A 17936-nucleotide genomic window follows, 5' to 3' on the forward strand; every position below is an offset into this window, starting at 1 on the left:
AAACAGTTCTTGTTAAAGGTGAATTTGCAAAAACTGGTGATGGTGTTTAACCATGTAAGGTCATTCTTATAACTGCCCACAATTTAAAATAGAATAAAACTCTAAAATATAAAAAAAAACAAAGCTATTTGTAAGGATTTGCAACGTCATAAACCATCTTATAATAGCTCAATAAAACCACAGAAATATTCATTTCAGCCTCTCTGAGAGCCRCATGTCTTGTTCACAGTTTACCACTTCAGCATTTTCTTCTGCTCATAGCTGACCACAGTGCGAGACAGCCAGAAATGTTGTCTGGCATTCATTTGTAGTGTGATGACACAATGACGTAAAAGACAGAAACCTATTCATGTCCCAATTTGTACATAACTGAACACCTGGACAGAACGAACAAATACGCGCTGCCTAGAAAGGTCAGAGAGAATAAATAGACACAGAAGTATGGAAAAGCATTTAATTTTCTATTTACCCACGCCAAACCGAATTGTTGGCATGACAAGTTGAGTACTGAAAGGTGACAAATGCCTTCTAACCATGAATAAACTCCGCCTTTGGGAGCCACTGAGCTCAGCGTACTTCTAAAGCTTTAAATATTCAGTGGTTGTGTGAGGCTTAATCACCTCCATGTGCGTGGCAATACATCACACCCAGATGAAAGCGCCCAAGTTCAACCTGTTTTCAACAGTGCTACGGTTGTCAGGACTGCTGAGCGGGTATGAGTATCTGCTGCGGCTTTGGGCACTTCTCAGCCTGACCAACCTGGGACCAAAGCATTGTTTGTATCCTGATTGGGACTTCTACAGTGCACTGCTCCTTTATGTACATGCTGATTTGAGTGTGTTAGCATTTAAACTAAAGAAACACTTTGGTGAAGAATATTATATGCAAGTTCAATCACAAATAGTTTCAGAAGGAAATATTTCCATTGATACTTACTTTAGCCTGAGATAGGATGGCCTGCGCCTGAGCTTCTTGGGCTGTTATCACAGGTCCCTTATGTGCCTCACCACCCGCACGGAACTGTAGGCCACAAGGAAAACAAAATTAAAAATAAATGGACTTGTCTTTGCTTTTACAGACTAGCATATCTAATAGTCACCCCCCATAGGAGGTAGTCTACTAAACCTGTTAACCCCACACCTTTCAAGCACAAGCAGCAACTCTCATAAATATGTGTCATTGGCTGAGCTTTTGAAAACCTCAGTTGCTGGTTCCACTCCATTGAACTGGCTGACATTTACAAGGCCAATGATTTGTTACCTAAAGAAAATAGGCTGCCATTGCTGGCCTACTGTTTCTGTAACGTGGTAAATTTACCCGCTGAGGTGAGTTCATGGGTTATTGACTACAATTAGACTCACGCAATATGTGAGAAAAAAAAAAAGACAACAAAAAGTACATAGAAAGCAGCGAGACTTACTGGTAGCATCAGAACGGTACCTGGAGGGCCCGGGACACCGTCTGAACCTGGAATACCAGGACGGCCAGGAGGACCCTGCACAGTGGAAATGAGAGAAAATCAAGACATTTCTAAAAAGGCACAGACAGAACATCTCAAACGGGACACGATATCCTGGAAGCATGAAATCATATTCATGGCTATACGAAAGAGTGCGATATTAAAAGTCGGTTTAAAGTTAACATCTGTGTGGGTAGTGCTATGCAACTGAGCAGTGCATGGTAATTATTTGTCAGGCCAGTTGACTGTGCTCTCACTCATCCCCATGTACCCAACAGCTACTTTATCAGGAACACCTTGTTAATACCACCTTGGACCCGCTTTTGACTTTATTTTGGTCCATACTTACCAGATCTTCCCGCAATATATCAAATTATATTTGCCACTGCAACACCAGTTTCTGCAACATTGCATTGGTAAAGAAGTGATTGAATGTAATATTTAGTAGGTTGTCTTTTTTCAGATATCAAGATTTCAAACTCTGTGTTCCAGTAATTCATTTGTCCCCTTGGAAGGTCCTGAGGACCCACATCTGCTAAAGTTCTTAGCAGAAAGTTCGGGGAGATCAGTAACGACATTGGGATGAGGATGATGGGAAAAAAAAAAAAAACATTAGTGAGGAAAATCAAATCAAAATCAACATTATGGTTGCTATTTTCAATAACAGTATGCCTCAAGGTTTTGGCGGATGATGCAAACATTAGCCTTAATGGGAAGTTAATTTTATTGTTCTGTTTAGTGCTTAGTTGAAAAATAATAAAATTTTAATCATCTAAAGAAATGTTGCCAGCATGAGAAAACTGGGTTAATAAGTTGTCTCAATAATAAACCTTAAAAAGTAAAAACTCGATAACAATGGTGGGATTATGCTGGCAGCAACCTTATTGTATGATCACTTGACTCTGGCTCCAAAAGTGAATCTATTCCCACAGAAACAAAAACGTTTAGAGCTCTGACAACAGTCTCTTTATAGCTTGATGCAAAATGAAACAAATGTTTCATTCTCTTCAGTGACAGCTGATTTTATCCTGTACATTCACGCCACATCCCAGAATGGCTCAGTTAGCGCCACTCATCACTTTGGGATGCGAGAACTCCAGAGCACGAATATGACACCCAAACGCTGAGTTTAGGGTTTCAAAACAATCCTCTTCACACTAAAGGGTGACATCAGCATGTCACATCTGTCTTTCATGTAAAGTCAGTGGTTGCCACATTATTTTAAAAGTAACACGTTCTCTGAAGTTAGCTACTTGAGGCACTCCCAGAATGTCTGTAACTAATGATATGGCTATCAATACAGAAGTTTAGATTTTTTACAAAGGAATCCGCAAAAGATTAAAAAATAAAAATAAAAAAAAATAAAAAATTCAAAACCGCTGCAAAACAATTACTTTTATATTGAATTACAATATCAAGATTTTGAATAAAGACATACACAAACATCAGAAATTAACAGAAGGCTTAAGGCAGGGCCTAATACTTAGAGAGAAACAACAATCTACTTAGCAGTCTCTCTTGTGCTGCAATCTCATCTTGGCTCTGATTGATGCCATGTGTTTCCATTCGCTTTTTTTCCCAGTGTCTGTGAATTTTCCCCATCCACAGTTGTGATCATGAGCACAGCGGCATCTAGCGTTAATGACGGCTGGAAGGGATGGGGTTTCTGAGTGCTTTGGGGAGCGAGGGCGGCATGCAGAAACTGCGTAAAGGAAAACCGCAGAGAGCACAGAAACCACTCAGCTCTAATGTCCCTGTCAGTCCGCAGCGATTTCGTCCCATGAGAGGAAATATAAGAGGGAGGACAGACTTTCTGGATGAACAAAAAGGATTTTTTTTTTTTTTATCACTCTGACTCAGTGAAACAATAAAACGTTTGTACTCGTGAAAGCTGTTGAATAAACTAGCAAATGGCCTATTTGTTCCGCAAGTTTCCTTTCAGAAAGAAAATAGCTTTTAACTGGCAGTTTTGGGTGAAGCAAAATCATGCTTTGTATCATCAAGTAAACCAAATATATGATTAGATTTAAATAGAGATGCAAAAAAAACAAAAAAGTAATTTCAGGAATTCTGCAAATTTCAAAGAAAACTTCTTCAGCAATTCCCACTGATCAGCAACACAGCTGATTTTTCCCCCAAACTTTCCATAAACTGATTGCATACCAAACTGCAGTATTTTTTCCAAGTCATTTTTGTGGTTTATCAGAATTTTCTTCACAGAACAGCAATTAATTTAAGTTAGGAATTTCATGAAAAACTGAAACATATTTCAGCCTGCAAATTACTATTTTAAGTAAAACGAAAAAGTACTGACAAGACAAAAATGTTAAGGCCTGAAGACTGCAGACTTGACAGTTGTTGAGCAGGCAGTCGTTGACGCGCTTCACAAGTGCAGCGAACCACAAAATGCTATTACTGAAGAACCTGGCTGTTCACAGAGTGACCCACAGAAACATTTTTCAAGGAAAGCTTAGTGGAAGGAAAAAGTGAGGCAGAAAAAGATTCCTATGCACCACAGATAGCCACCATGGGGGAGGGATTGTATTCTGAAGCCCCTTCAAGGCATCAGGGTAGATTCACAAGATTCACTGCAGCAGGATATTGGTTACAGGTGCGACATTACTCGTGTTAATCCAATCCTCAACCAGAGACGACATCAAAAGTGTCTCATCTGGGCCAAAACCTGAACGCCCTTTCAGACAAAAGTACACTTTTAATTTAATTTGTGATTAAAGCTTCGAGAGTCTTTCAGAAGAATAGGAAGGCACTCTTGAAGTCCACAAATAATTAAAGATTTGCTTTCAAATATTTCCACTCTCCATTAAAGCTAATTTGGAGACCGGACTGCTTGCTTCTAATGGTGTTTAATCTAGTTTCAAAACGTAGACATTTCCTTTACACCATCATAAAGAGATGGTGTAAAGTTTAAATTTATATACAGTTTATTGCAGCTGTGACTCAGAGCTCAGAGACTCAATAAACTGTAAAATGGAGTCCAGCACTCACTCACCCTCTCACCAGGATCTCCTGCAGTACCGGGGGGTCCTTGCAATCCTGGGTTACCAGGAACACCCTGAAAGCAGACGTGAATACATTTAGCATATTACCCCAAAACCACGGCTAACCAGCATTTCCAACACAGTCAGCCCACCAAAGCGCCACATGCAGAGGCCAACAGAGACAGAGGCAGAGCCATCATTTTGAAAGAAATAAGCCTCAAAAAAACGTAAGCCCCCCCACCCCCACCTCACCTCGAACCCCTCCACCCCTCATCTTTCCCCAACATGCACAGACTCACAGACATACACACTTCCATGCGCAAATACACATTTTGACAGTTTGTCTCAACTCAAGCTCCGCTGACAATCCGTGCTGACGTTCTTTCCATAAAAACATTTTTCCCTCTTTAGCTGTTCTCCATCTGTGAAAGGCAGACAGGAGTGTGGGAGAATGTGATACTCACTGCTGGGCCAGGGGCTCCTTGGGGTCCTTCTAAAAGCATCCCCTGCAAAAGGAAGAAAAAGAAGGAGGGAATACAGTAGCATTAATGGCAGCCAATAAATCAAGAGACAATTAAGAGTAAGGGGCATAGGAACTTTGCGTTCTTTTGGCTCAAGGCTAAAGAGTTTATTTGCTAAAGCCTCTGGACGGTAACAAAAACTGAAGCTATCTGATTTATTTGTTTAAACAAAAAGTGGTACAACTGCTATCACAGCCAATGCAAAACCATCTCAAGCCCTTCTTGGGGATTTGTACGTTTTTGTTACGTCTCACTATTGAGAATGATTGATAGGAGTAACACAGTCAGCTTGAATTCAGATGAAAATGAACTGAATTCAAAAAAATTTTTAAACTAAGTACGGAAAGCTTTATATTCCTGAGAAAAATCTGTCGAGGATTTGATTTCCTTTTATGGCCTTATATATCGTTGAGATGATTTAAAGCCCACAAACTTGAACTTTTGGCATCTCTCTTTCAATAAAAAATTAAGTTTGTGTCAACCATATTTTCCTAAAGAATCAACACAATTTCAGCTCAGTTTTTCAGCAAGTGTACAAAGTAAATTGTTTAAAGGACATTTTTTGTGATTTAAATTGGTGACAGGAATCTGCAACCAATTTTAAACTTGACTAGCCCTGACCTATGACTACAAATGTGTTAAACTCAAAATGTGATCAAATTCAGCTCAGCAAATGTTCCATACCTAATAGCAGACAGCTTGCGTAACTGCTATGGAATTTGTTAGTGAGGCAATATTTAAACTTCCCCTCTTTCACCATCAATGCCGTGCTTAAAATTAAGTTAAAGGAAGCAAAATAGGAGTAACAAGCTATTCAGAATAAACATGTTTACTGTGGAGGCAGTTTAGCTTTTCATTCAAGTGGTTACTTTTAAATAGATCTTTCTGCAATAAACAGGAAGGCTTAATGAAAAGTGCACGATTTTTCTGTTAAATCCTCTTAATGTGTAATGGGACCTGTGGAAATGTTGGAATCCTTTTGGAAAATGTCAGGATTTAGGTGAGGGTCTACATTATCTATTTTTAGCAATGCTTACTATAAACTTGTAAAGAGAGGTCAACAAAAAATATTCAAAGCTTAAAAAAGATCCGAAATCAGACACAGAACTGTGGATGCACAGCTACACTAAACTGCTAAGTGTTATTGTCAGACTTTATTAGGTGGTATGCGCTTTGTATTTACTTGGGATGGACTAGCTAACATTGAAGATAGAAATGTACCCAGAAGTTAATTGTCAAGTGTGTTTACCTTGTGGAAAAACTAAAATTATTTTTGACTTTGTAACAATTCCAAAAAATACAAATAAATACAAATAAATAAATAAATCTCCATAATGTAAAAATGAGAAAAATAATAGTCATAAATGTAATTAGTGTAACAAAACCATATTAATTAGAGACCTATGCCAATACTCCTAATTGTAAAATTAGTTCTTATGTGTAATATCTGGGGTTGTTTTATCTAACAAGGCAATGAAAGCCTTTGTTTCCACAATTCCAGAACAAACTTCCAGAGAACTGAAAAATCACCGAAACATTTTCAATCAAGCGTAAAATCCTACCTATTTAGAGTTGCTTTTCAACCATAATAAATGAAACATTGATCGACATTTTGATTTGTATGATGATGGTGATTACATCAAAATGTAATGTTTGTTCAAATGTTGACTGTATGGTGCTGTGTGTTTATAACTTTGCAATTTTGTGGTTTTGTTACATAAAGCACTTTGAACCGCCTTGCTGTTTTTGCTAAACAAATAAGTTTGATTGACTGGTTTCTTTCAGCATTATCTATCCATCAGTCTGCATTTAGTCTCCATGGAAACCAACTGCTGTGTGTGGCAGCAGCCAACATCACATTACTGCTTTTGGTATTAGCTCAGACATCAAACACAGCATCATTATATACAACAACAACATATCATGGAGCGTATTTAATCTTGAGCAGGCTGCATAAAGCTTTTATCCGTTCAGTCTATCACTTGTAGTTAAAGCTCTTACACAAAACACTTATATCTAATAAACACAAAGATGTCTCTTGGATAGTCCATTTTTTTCTACCTCCCATTGATGCAGATTAGATGTGGGTCTTGCTTTTTGCTCTGATCTGTAAATTATTATTGCACAGTCAAAAGCACACATTAATACGAAATAAATACATACTAAAAGTTAAAATGGTCTTGGGAAAGCGCTCCCTCATTGCACATTATTTTCATAGTTCTACAGTCATAAAATTCCCAGGGTGAAATATATCAGAGTCAGAAAAAGCCGCCAGCATTTTGTAATTATAAACAAAACCACAGCAGAGGCATTCCACCACAACTAACTTATGGCTTAAGTTCAGTGTTGTCTTCGACTTCAGAGCGACTCGTCCAATGTGTGTTAGCAGTGAGGACTGAGCAGCAAAAGCAGCACATCCCAGTGAGTTTTCATCAGCTGGTCTCACTGACAATCTTTTATTGCTACATTAGAACCTAGAGTTGCACAATCAGCGTAACATAAAACATGCTGATCATTGTGGCACTGCTGATGCCTCACTTTACCCACATTTGCCTCATTCATGCTTCCATGGTTTCCTCAGAGAACCCCAGATAATGTCAAATATCTGGCTTACAACCTATTGTGAAAGTGGCCATTTATGCTCATTCACACAAACCAAACTATTTATTTATTTTTTTTACATTTTTGTATGAAATGCATTCCTACCAGATAAAGTCCAGGTGGCTTCACCTGCCCAATCACATCCAGGTTTTGGCATGCTCACCAATGTTTTAACAGCTGTTTGAGTCATGCTGACTAAATGTGTATTGGACAGATTGCGCAAATTTGGGAAAATGCCGGCTAAAATTTTTTAAATTTGGCATTGGCTGAACTAATTGTGATGACTTTATTCTAGTGAATGCACCAGGTAAGGCAGTCAGACATGGGCTAGTGGACATGAGCAGATTCAAAGGAGATTTCCATCTGCAACAAGGATAACTTGTTTCACGTCATTTAAATCGGAGCGATTATAAACACAAATCATTTCTGACATCTATTTTTTGAACATAAACGTCACAAACTTGAACAAAAGCATGAAGATTTGAGATATACTTACAGGCTCAATGACTGCAGGTTCACCCTTCTCTCCTTTTTGTCCCAAGTAATTGTGTCCCCCACTCACCTGAAGATGTAGAACAAATAATATGAATCCTTAAAGCCATAATAACACAATCATATTTACAGCAAAAAAAAAAAAAGAAAAGTCTTTAATGGAGTTTAATAAGCAACACAGATTTTTTTTCTCCCTATTTGAAAAATGAATCTAAGTTCCTTAATTCTGGAGAAACTTGATACGTCTCTTTATTAGGCATCTATATATTCTGTACTTAAAAAAAAAAGCATATAAAAAAGAAGGACTCCAATTGTGCACAAATATAGGAGTTGCTACCTGACACCATACATACAAAGACTTCAGAAGAAAATAATTCATGAATGGACCACAGTTCTGAGCCCAAACCTTAACACAGTCAGAGCGCATGCAGGACAAAGAAAACTATTTTAATTTGTCCCACCTCAAAGCTCAGATAAAGACCATGTCACTTCCTGATTCTGCTAATTTGGATCTTCAGTGAATGAAAGAATAAACACCAGCTTAGCAGCTTTTCACAGAATGCAAAAAGCAGTTTCGGTGGAGACAAAGAAAAACCTGACAACTGCCAAGAACTGTGTCATTAGATAAAGCACACAGATTATCGCTGGAGTATCCAGGGAAAGACATGAGTCTGATAAATAACAGAGGCCTCTCGGTGGAAAGGTTACAAAGAGCATGCTAATTGCTGACAGGTGTTTATCTGGAAAAAACAAGAGCTGTATTTGTAGAAGCTTAAGTATATTTGAACTTCTGACTTGTGGGTGTAAAATGCTGAGCTTAAATCACTGAAAATGATAAATAACAGAAGCTGCACCTTAACCACCCTAACAAGTTAATAGAACATTGTTTGGTGACCAAGACTGACCAATTTTTAGTCTAAACATGTGATCTTTCTCCAGTCAGTGAACACACCATACTAAGCTCTACCAGACTATAAGAACATCACTTTTAGGTGTGGATGACTTTCTTAAGACTTGAAGCTTTCAGTATTAGGTAGGTTTTTAAGAATAGATTCAAAGGAAACGTAGACATGAAATATGAAACTGAATTTTTATGAATACGAGTCACTCAGGCTGTAAAAGTGAGAGGAAGCCAGACTTTTAGAAGCAGGTGTGTGAACTCAATTTTAGTTTTAGGTTTTTTTTTTTTTTCAAAATTGTATGTCACTAGTGGCTTTTTCCAACAGAAAGACATGCAGAAAAGGTCTCACGCTCAGAAACCAAACCCATGATAGTCGTGTTTAGCCTCTGTATACTCCAGCGGCACAACATGCACAGACTCTAAAGCCTTATTTTTGTCACATTCATGCAGGTCCTGTTCAACATTTTAATCAAACCGATAAAAATAGGAAACAACCAAACATAGAACCACACATGTCTGTTGCCGATTCTGCCCTGACGGATGGTTTAATTTCACAAATTAATGTACACACAACCTTGCTGTGTACAATATTATTGTTTTTTGTTCTTTTTTTCTGGTTTTTATGGAAAACCAAAATCAATAGCTTTTTTTACATGTGAAAAATATTCGGACTGAAGCCTATTTAGATTAAACAATCTGAATGCATCAGTTATACAGGCACAAAATGAATGAATTTGATCAAAGATGCACTGGAATAGAAGCACTGACTTGCCAAGTGTTGTAAAAAAAATTACCTAAAACACACAGAAGTTGTGCCACTGTCTGTGCTGTACATAAAAACAAACAAATGTTGTTGTTTTTTTGTTCTGTGTCTTCTGAGCGCCAAGAACGGACCGGCGCCATGTTCTAATAACAGTTGAGATGTTACTGCACTCCCTAATTAAGCTGCAGGCGAAGCAGTTTTCTGCTGGTCTTCCTACATTACAGGATGAGAAATAAACAGACCAGTTTTGCTACCCAAACATGGAAAACACATACACAGTCAGGTCAGGTTGCCACAATAGGAATCTTGCAATCAGAACAAGTGCTTCTATCCACGCTGCACAAATTGTCAAGCAGCATACACCAATTCTCATTCGGACTACCAATTTATTTGCATAGAGCTGAATCTGATCCGACTATTCTGATTTGCATGACTCGTTTGCCTATAGATAGATATTACAAGGGTACATCTTTACAAAAGCAGGAGATCAGAAACCAGACGCAATTCTGATCATCAGCACATTTGTACAAACAAACACTTCTGGCTTTTTCCATATTAAGTCAGGTTGTTAATCGTAAACCACTTACGCTGAAATCTGTCTCTGCTGGAACACCGGGACCGATCTCATCCTCGTACACTTCGGGGGTCGGCTTTGCATTGGTGGTACCATAATCGTCGTAATCCACATAAGTGCCGTAGTCGTAGGGTTTCTCCACAAACTCTTTGGTGTCATATTCCTTCATGTCATATTCCTTAAACTCTTTCACATCCGTTTCAGGTTGCGCCTTCACTGGTGGGTCCACTGGATCAGAACTTTCCACAGCAACAGTGGGGTCCACTCCGACCTCATCCACACCGGTGACATAATCCTCCTCTATTTCGGCATCGTAAGTCTGGGATCGGAAGTGCGGAGGCATGGAGGATTTGTTAGTGTAAAAAGTAAATATTTTTTGCAGGTTTACTGATTGCTACATTAAGAAAACACTAGTAATGAGCTAGTCAAACAGCTTCATTATTTCAGACAAAAGTTGTTTTCTGCAGTCACTTCGAGTTTATTTCTGTAGATTACGTGTAGATTCCCTCTCGATATCATATGGGTCCCAACTCCACTTTATGAATAATGACATGTTTGTTAAATGGATAACTATGAAGCAAGTCAAAGAAAGCTAAAGTAGTAGAGTCACCTGGCTTTGTCTGGAAGTCTCTGTCGGAGGATCAGGCTGACTCCCTTCCACCACGGTGTAGTCATACTCGTTAGTGGAATATTCTCCACCAGCATTTGTCTGAAAGAAGAAAAAATAAAGTCAAAGGTGAGGGTAATAGCTGCCCAAAAGGTTACAGAATATCCCTTCCCGCCAGGTAAAAAGGAGCAACTTTAAGCATGTTATTTTTTACGAAGATGTTTAGGGTGGCATGCAGAAGAAAAACAACGACCCAAAAATACAATAAACTATGCAATCAATAGTTAGAAAGCAAAAAGAACCCAGTGAAGAATTTAATGATCAAAAATACTAAGAACTATACAAGTAATCATGACTACAATAATCAGGATTTACCTCAGCCTTTGCTCCTGATGTAGGCGGAGCGTCAGTGGTTACCTCCCCTTCACCGTAGTCATAAAATTCACCGTAGTCGTAAACTGGGTACTGTAAGAACCAAGAGATGATGTTACAGCATTTAAGCAAAAATCATAATATGCATAAGATTCTGTTTCTAAACAGTCTAGTACTCATGTTTAAACAAGATAAAGTAAATATATATTCGGTCATCATGCCAATAAAAGAACAAGGGGCCAAATTTCCAATCGATATAAAACAATAACCAAAAAAATATGTGTTTTCTGTATGCATGAGTGTGTTTCCCAATTTTCCAAATCATTCTGATCTTTAGTTCATGAAAAAGTGCTCAAATAAACCCTGTAACAATTTCCTGCTGTTGCTGCTTAATGCTGTCCACAAAAACACGTTAATTGTCATTAATGGCTCTTTAAAAGACTTGAACTGTATATCATATTTACTGAAGTACTAATACATGGAGTCATAGCTATTTTATAGTTGGAGCAATAAAAAATGAAGATGTAATAAAAGCCTCACTGCATAATATTAATTCAGTGAAAAATAATAAATCCATGAGTATATCAATATAAAGCATGGAGTTGCTCAGAAATCAACAGGAATGCTTTTAGATTGTAGGAAGAAGATAATGTACCCTTATAGAACCTGCACAGTGATTTCACCTGCATGCAGAAAAGCCTAGTTTGAATATTGGACCTAAGACATTCCTGCTGTAAAGGCGGCATTTGAGACGACAGTTAGTCATGACTGAGGGGAAAAAAATGCAATTAAGTACGACAACTTTCAAATTCTGAATTTAGGGAGCGTTCTTGTACTTTTGACTTCTTTCAAAAGACACATACTGTTGTAATTTTTGTTTTTGTTAACCTTTTGATGAAAAACAAACTAATGACTGGAGTCCAGTACCCTTTTAGTCTCTGCAGTCTTCAGCATGGCATGTCCAGTGTGTTTCCTATTCGCTACACTGATTTAAGTGCCTCTACCTCAAAAATACATAGATACATATAGACACACATCTGAGTTGTTTTTTTAACAAACACCCTCTAGTCCGACTAGCTCTGCCAGAAGCACAGAGGACCAACATGTAATGATGTAAAACATCTTCCTCGGTCCTTTGCGAAGAAAGGTTTATTGTCTTAGCATTATCCAAACAGAGGCAAGGTAGATTATAATAACAGAGCAGCCCCTGATATGCAATACCCAATCAGCAAAGGGATAAATATTAGTCTCTAGGTAGCTGCTAAGCTCATAAAAATAATACAAGTTTCAACATTGGCCTCAGTTATGCGGTCTGGAGGGGGAAAGGTCACATAAAAGAAGTCCTGGCCTTAGCATCCAGACAGGCTCAGAGGGAAACAAAGAGTATTTATTTATGGTGTTGAAGTACTTGGACTAAGCTGAATGGATTTACAATAGGGCGGATGGAAAATCATAAATAGATGTGTTTTCTCATAGAAAGGTGGCTCTAACTTTCTCTTCCTCCTTTGGCCCAACAGCTGATACTGCATGGTGATGCAAGACAGCAAGCTTCACGAGATCCAACATCTTCAAAAGAAGTTTTTTTTTTCCACAATTACTTTGAATTGCTTCAGGCTCTTTTGTTACAAAAACAATAGCTACATTGTGGAATTTGTTTCTCAGCTTATTGAGAGTCAGCAAGTTTAACAAACTGAGCTGGAATGTAGGAAGAACATTCCTGTCTTAACTGTACAGAATACACCAATAAATAAACCAGATTTACAACGACCTTGAAGCCAAACTGCTCCCTGCTGTCTATTTGGAATTGACAACCTCCTTATGTTGGCTCAGAAAAGTAACTTGATGATGAAGCAATATTTTCCAGCGCTGGTACCCTCTATTCTGCCAATAGTTTTGAATAAAGAACAGGCTTCTCTGCTTTTTTGTTTTGAACCAAAAGTCTGCTTTTCCAGGTATTGGAAGTAGTCGGGGAAGGAAAAGCTTAAATTTCCCTGTGAGTCTGGGCAGAGCCTGCTGAACTCGTTAGCGATATAAATCTCGGGGCCACTCCAAAGTGGGCTAAGACTTCGAGGCAGGAAAAAATAACAAGTTTCCAAAATGAGTTCATCAGTTATTTAATGCAAAACTGAAGGAAAATATCAACCATAAGATAAAACTGTAAAAGAGCACAGAGCGTAAAGATGAAAAGAAACTGAAGTCTTTACACAAATCTGCCTAAAAGACTCTCAGGGATGTTTTGGAGACAGTACCAAATAAAACTTTCATTTCAAACCCAGGCATGTATTTCGATATGTCATTGCTTTTCCACCAATAAAACACAGAGTGGAGAAAGAGACAGATTTGACAGTTTCCCTCAAGCTTTTCTCAAGTTTTCTGTCTATAGCTGCAGGATTTTTGACATGCCACAAATTGAAGGAAACGTGTGCAGATGGTTGAAACGGCATCGAGTTTCGATTTGTTTCTTTTCAATCATCTGCAAAATCCCCCCAAAATAAAAAAAAACCCAATTAGAACAGTTTTAAAATTCATGGGATGATCATTGAGCCAAGCTTTCTGCTTATTTTGTCCTTTGTGGTCTTTTCTGTCCATGCCATGTGAGAGAATGAAACATTATCCTGCCTACAACTCCCAACTGCCCCACTTCTTCCTGACATCATCTTCCTATAGGATCCTGATATGATTCTGATCCATATTTTAACAAATCAAACCATAGATGCTGACCTCTTCCTCTGGTTCCTGGGCCTGTGGGGTGTCATGGTGGCTGGGTGCTCCACAGTCAGGGCTGTAGTGTTCACAGTAGTCATAGGCGGCTCTGGGATCTGACAATATCAACAGCTGCTGAATGTCACCCTAGAAAAAAAAGAGGAAAGGTGAATCAGTGGAGGCACGTACAAAATTCCCACATAAAGGTTATTATTCATCCTCTGTGGCTGCAAAGATAAGCAAAGAGTCTGTTGGTTAATTTACAGCCAATATTCTCTGTGAGATGATCTGTGGTGTCATTTATTTAATTTTCTTCTCAGAAATGTGTTTTTTTCCAGCTTGGTTTGGTTTGGAAAATGTCTTCAATATGGAGCTCTGAGCTTTAACCACATCAGCACAAGAATCAAGTTAGAGGTAAAAATGAGCAAAAAACCTGACAAGCTAAGAAACAAAACACCAAAAGATTTTATTTCTACTCCAAACACAGTTCTAACATTGTTCATACATGAATAAACTTGTTGGAACTGAATGAATATCCAAGATAACAACAGGAATGCTGCAGTTCCCATTCCTGTTACCGTTAAAGATGGTAGAACTACACATCCGGAAAAACAAAATAAAAAACTACACATCAGACTATTTTCCTTTTTCTTATTTTGGATGATACAGTATGTCCTAGAATATGCTTTCTTTCATATATATATATATAAATAAACATCAGTTATATTACAACAACTTTATAAAAGGTGGTTCTATCCTTTTGCTTTTATGTCACTCCTGATTTGAACATCTAGAAAGTAAATCACTAGAAAATTCAACTTTTTCAAAATAAATCAAGGTCTGAAAGTGTCAAAGTGTCTCTTTGGCTTCTGAAGGTTTTTGACTCTAGATCTAAACAATTTCACTGAACCTCAGGATGTGATGCTGGAAGGTGAACCTCAGTGAATGACTTTTCTATCTTCTGATTGGTTTACGCCCCAATGTTAGTCTGTATTTAGTTACATCCATCTTGCCATCAACTATGTTCAGTTTAAGTGTTGATGTTCCACACAGCCATCCTACAGAATGATGCTGCCACCACCAAGTTTCACCAAAAGGGATTTTAACTTTTCTGCCACACGTAGGGTTGTGACTGTTGGTCAAAACATTTCTTTTAAATCTTCTTCCCAGGTTAGATGTGTAGCTGTTTTGGTTGCTTTGCAATGTTGACATCAGATTCTCTTCCTGGTTGATGGATTGAAGAATGTCCAATTGGATGTACAAAAAAAACGAATGTTTGAAACCTGCTTTAGTTTTTCACAATTTTATCACTGACATGTTCTTGGTTTCTATGGTGCAGATTAGCTGATTAGTTGACTTTTAAAGGCAGTTGGTTGCATTGGATTTTAGTTTGGGATTTCTATTAGTAAAACACTTTGAAAACATGTCAATTATCTCCCACTTCAAAACTGGTTGATTGTTTTATGTTGGTGTGCCACATAAAATTCCAGTAAAGTAAAGTTTATGTTTGTAATGTGATGAAATGAACAGGTAAACGGAAAAGGAACTGTTCATTGCTGCATGGCTCCTGGTCAATCCTTGAATGTCTCATTTCATTTCAGCCCAGTCCGCTCCGACTGGTCAGCCTACTGCAGGAGTACAGCCAGCTGTTCTTTCTCTCTTTGACTTGTGCCAAATTATCCACTGGGGAGTCACTGCTGAAATGCGTATCACAGGCATGCAGTTTAGATAAGTACAGCTACGGAAGAAAATCCGGAACCACCATACGAAAGATCTGATTCACAAATTCAGAAGCAGCAATTCAGCCGGTGATGATAACTGCCTCTGACGTGGATTTTTTGACTTTGCTGCTCCACCGACACAGTCACGAATCAAAAGCTATAAAATGCTGAAGAAAAGAAAAGGGGGGAAAACTCAGAAAGCATAACAGGGATTCTTTAATGCCAATAAAGTGTTGCTCCTGTTCCCTTTGGCTTCACTACCCAAGGTCTTCACCAGCATGACGGTAATAAAACGAGACAATAAAAAAACAAGGCGGATGTCGAATACTAAAGACAGTAGTCTCTTGACTATTAATTAGATCAAGCTTTATAGATTGTGTCGAGGCTGTAGGGGAGTCTGAAAGCTTTTAAAAAGAACTATGCTACAGTTACCCTTACTCCATCATTAAGGTTGGCAAGCCCCTGCACTCAGCACACAAATATCCAAAGTCTGTACTTATCTGAAGCCGTCTGTTTTTCATGAGCCTATGGAAAAGGAAATTAGATCTCCTCTCCCAACTGTTAGAAAGGCATATTTTCCATGATGGTATCGTGAGGATTTACAGCAAAACCGGGACGTGCTTTGCCTTCAATCTTAAGAACGCTAATAATATCCATCTACCTTTTTCAGATCTTTCGGATTCCACCTATGTGATAAAAATGTGCAAAATAACGCTGGGAAAGCAAAGAAAGGACACGGCCCGGGTGGCCCCTTTAGGAGGAAGCCCATACATGCAGAGTGCATTAAATTACAGGAGGCAACATCTGTATAAGCTTAGATCTCTGGAACGCATTAAATACCCATCGCTCTGCACTCACATCATATGTAACCAGTAAACCTGAGTGGTGTTAGGCCAACTTAAACTAAACACAGATTCATTAAGATTTTGGGTTTGTGCAGGGGGAGTCGGCTCAGATCAGTCCTCTTCGGTTGAAAACAGGTGTGTCATTTTATCACTTCAGTCCTTCACGTTACTTTACAATTCAGCAGTCTCTCTGGTGTATGATTGTTTACGAGTCTGTATTGTTACAGTACCATACATTTAACAGTTAGTCACATTAAGGAAAGCTTCAATGTATTTTTTTTTCTACATGGAAAATCAACAAAGAATGTTTCCCCAAGGGTTGCGTTGTATTTAGCTCCATAAACTCCAATAAGCTCTGCCTTACTTCCTAGTGCCTGCTGAATAAAAGCTTCCCCACGGCATAATGCTGCCACCACCGTGATTCATGTTGGGATGGTGTGTTAAACTTTGTGTTTTTAGCGTGAACTTTTTTCCTTTGATTTGTCCTATGGAGGGTTTTTGGAAAACTTGTAAAGCGGGTATCTTTAGAACAGTTGCCATGCATCCATAAAACTGATGGACTGTGTGACTGATAGTTGACCTGTCAACAGATTGTTCTACCTGGGTTATGAATCTCTGCAGCTCCTGTTGAGTAACCACGGGGCTCCTGGCTGCTTTTCTGATTAATGCTCTCTTTCTTGGCCTGTCGGTTTAGGTGGACCGACATGTCTTAGTAGATTTACCGCTGTGTCCTTCCCTTTCCACTTTGGGATGATGGATTGAGCTGAGATATTCAAAGATTGGGATATAATTTTATAACCATAACCACGACTACAATGGCTGTCTTCTTGGAGCTTCATGATGTTGATTTTTTTACTAATGTTTTCTAAGAAACTTCTCACACATTAATAGAACAGCTGAAATTAGACTGAGGGTCAATTTCCCACCAATACATGCCTTATTTCTGAAGGCAGTTTGTTGCACTGGAGACAAACATTTGTGAAAGAGGTGCACTTGAAAAACGTTCTTATGTAACAGAATCAATAGCTGAAAAACAAAATGTGTTAAAGTAATAACAGATTAGATGTTACAGAGCAGCCTACAGGTTATTTATTTATTTTTTTTTCATCAAATTTATAAGTCAGAAACAAGAAAAGACAGAAGTGATGAAACAGAGACACACTGGAGCTGGCATGAGTTCTGTCTGCTTCACCCTTTTCTAAAAGCTGTCCTCTCTGTCAGTCTGGGTAGAAGCATCTTATTTTAAACAAAGGTTTCTGTGTTAAGAACACATGCAGTCATTACAAGAACAACATATGCTAATTAAAAACGACAGCGAGACCACACGCACAAGAAGGCTCCCTGGGCCTCGCAATGATTCAGTCAATCCCACACTCCC

At 38.4% G+C, this 17936-nt stretch overlaps 1 protein-coding gene across 1 annotated transcript in view; it reads right to left on the reverse strand.

Moving 5' to 3' along the window:
- Positions 1 to 17936, reverse strand: part of col11a1b (collagen, type XI, alpha 1b) — a 98377-nt gene that overhangs the window by 54797 nt on the left and 25644 nt on the right. The window contains exons 5-13 of the mRNA XM_008434369.2: positions 14011 to 14139; positions 11293 to 11382; positions 10921 to 11019; positions 10324 to 10629; positions 8077 to 8142; positions 4923 to 4964; positions 4470 to 4532; positions 1421 to 1495; positions 937 to 1020 (exon numbers count right to left, since the gene is read on the reverse strand). Of these exons, the coding sequence (XP_008432591.1) occupies positions 937 to 1020; positions 1421 to 1495; positions 4470 to 4532; positions 4923 to 4964; positions 8077 to 8142; positions 10324 to 10629; positions 10921 to 11019; positions 11293 to 11382; positions 14011 to 14139 (954 nt within the window). The remainder of the gene's footprint in view (positions 1 to 936; positions 1021 to 1420; positions 1496 to 4469; positions 4533 to 4922; positions 4965 to 8076; positions 8143 to 10323; positions 10630 to 10920; positions 11020 to 11292; positions 11383 to 14010; positions 14140 to 17936) is intronic.

This window comes from Poecilia reticulata, linkage group LG17 (genome assembly GCF_000633615.1).
Source record: "Poecilia reticulata strain Guanapo linkage group LG17, Guppy_female_1.0+MT, whole genome shotgun sequence".
In the NCBI taxonomy this organism is placed as follows: domain Eukaryota; kingdom Metazoa; phylum Chordata; class Actinopteri; order Cyprinodontiformes; family Poeciliidae; genus Poecilia; species Poecilia reticulata.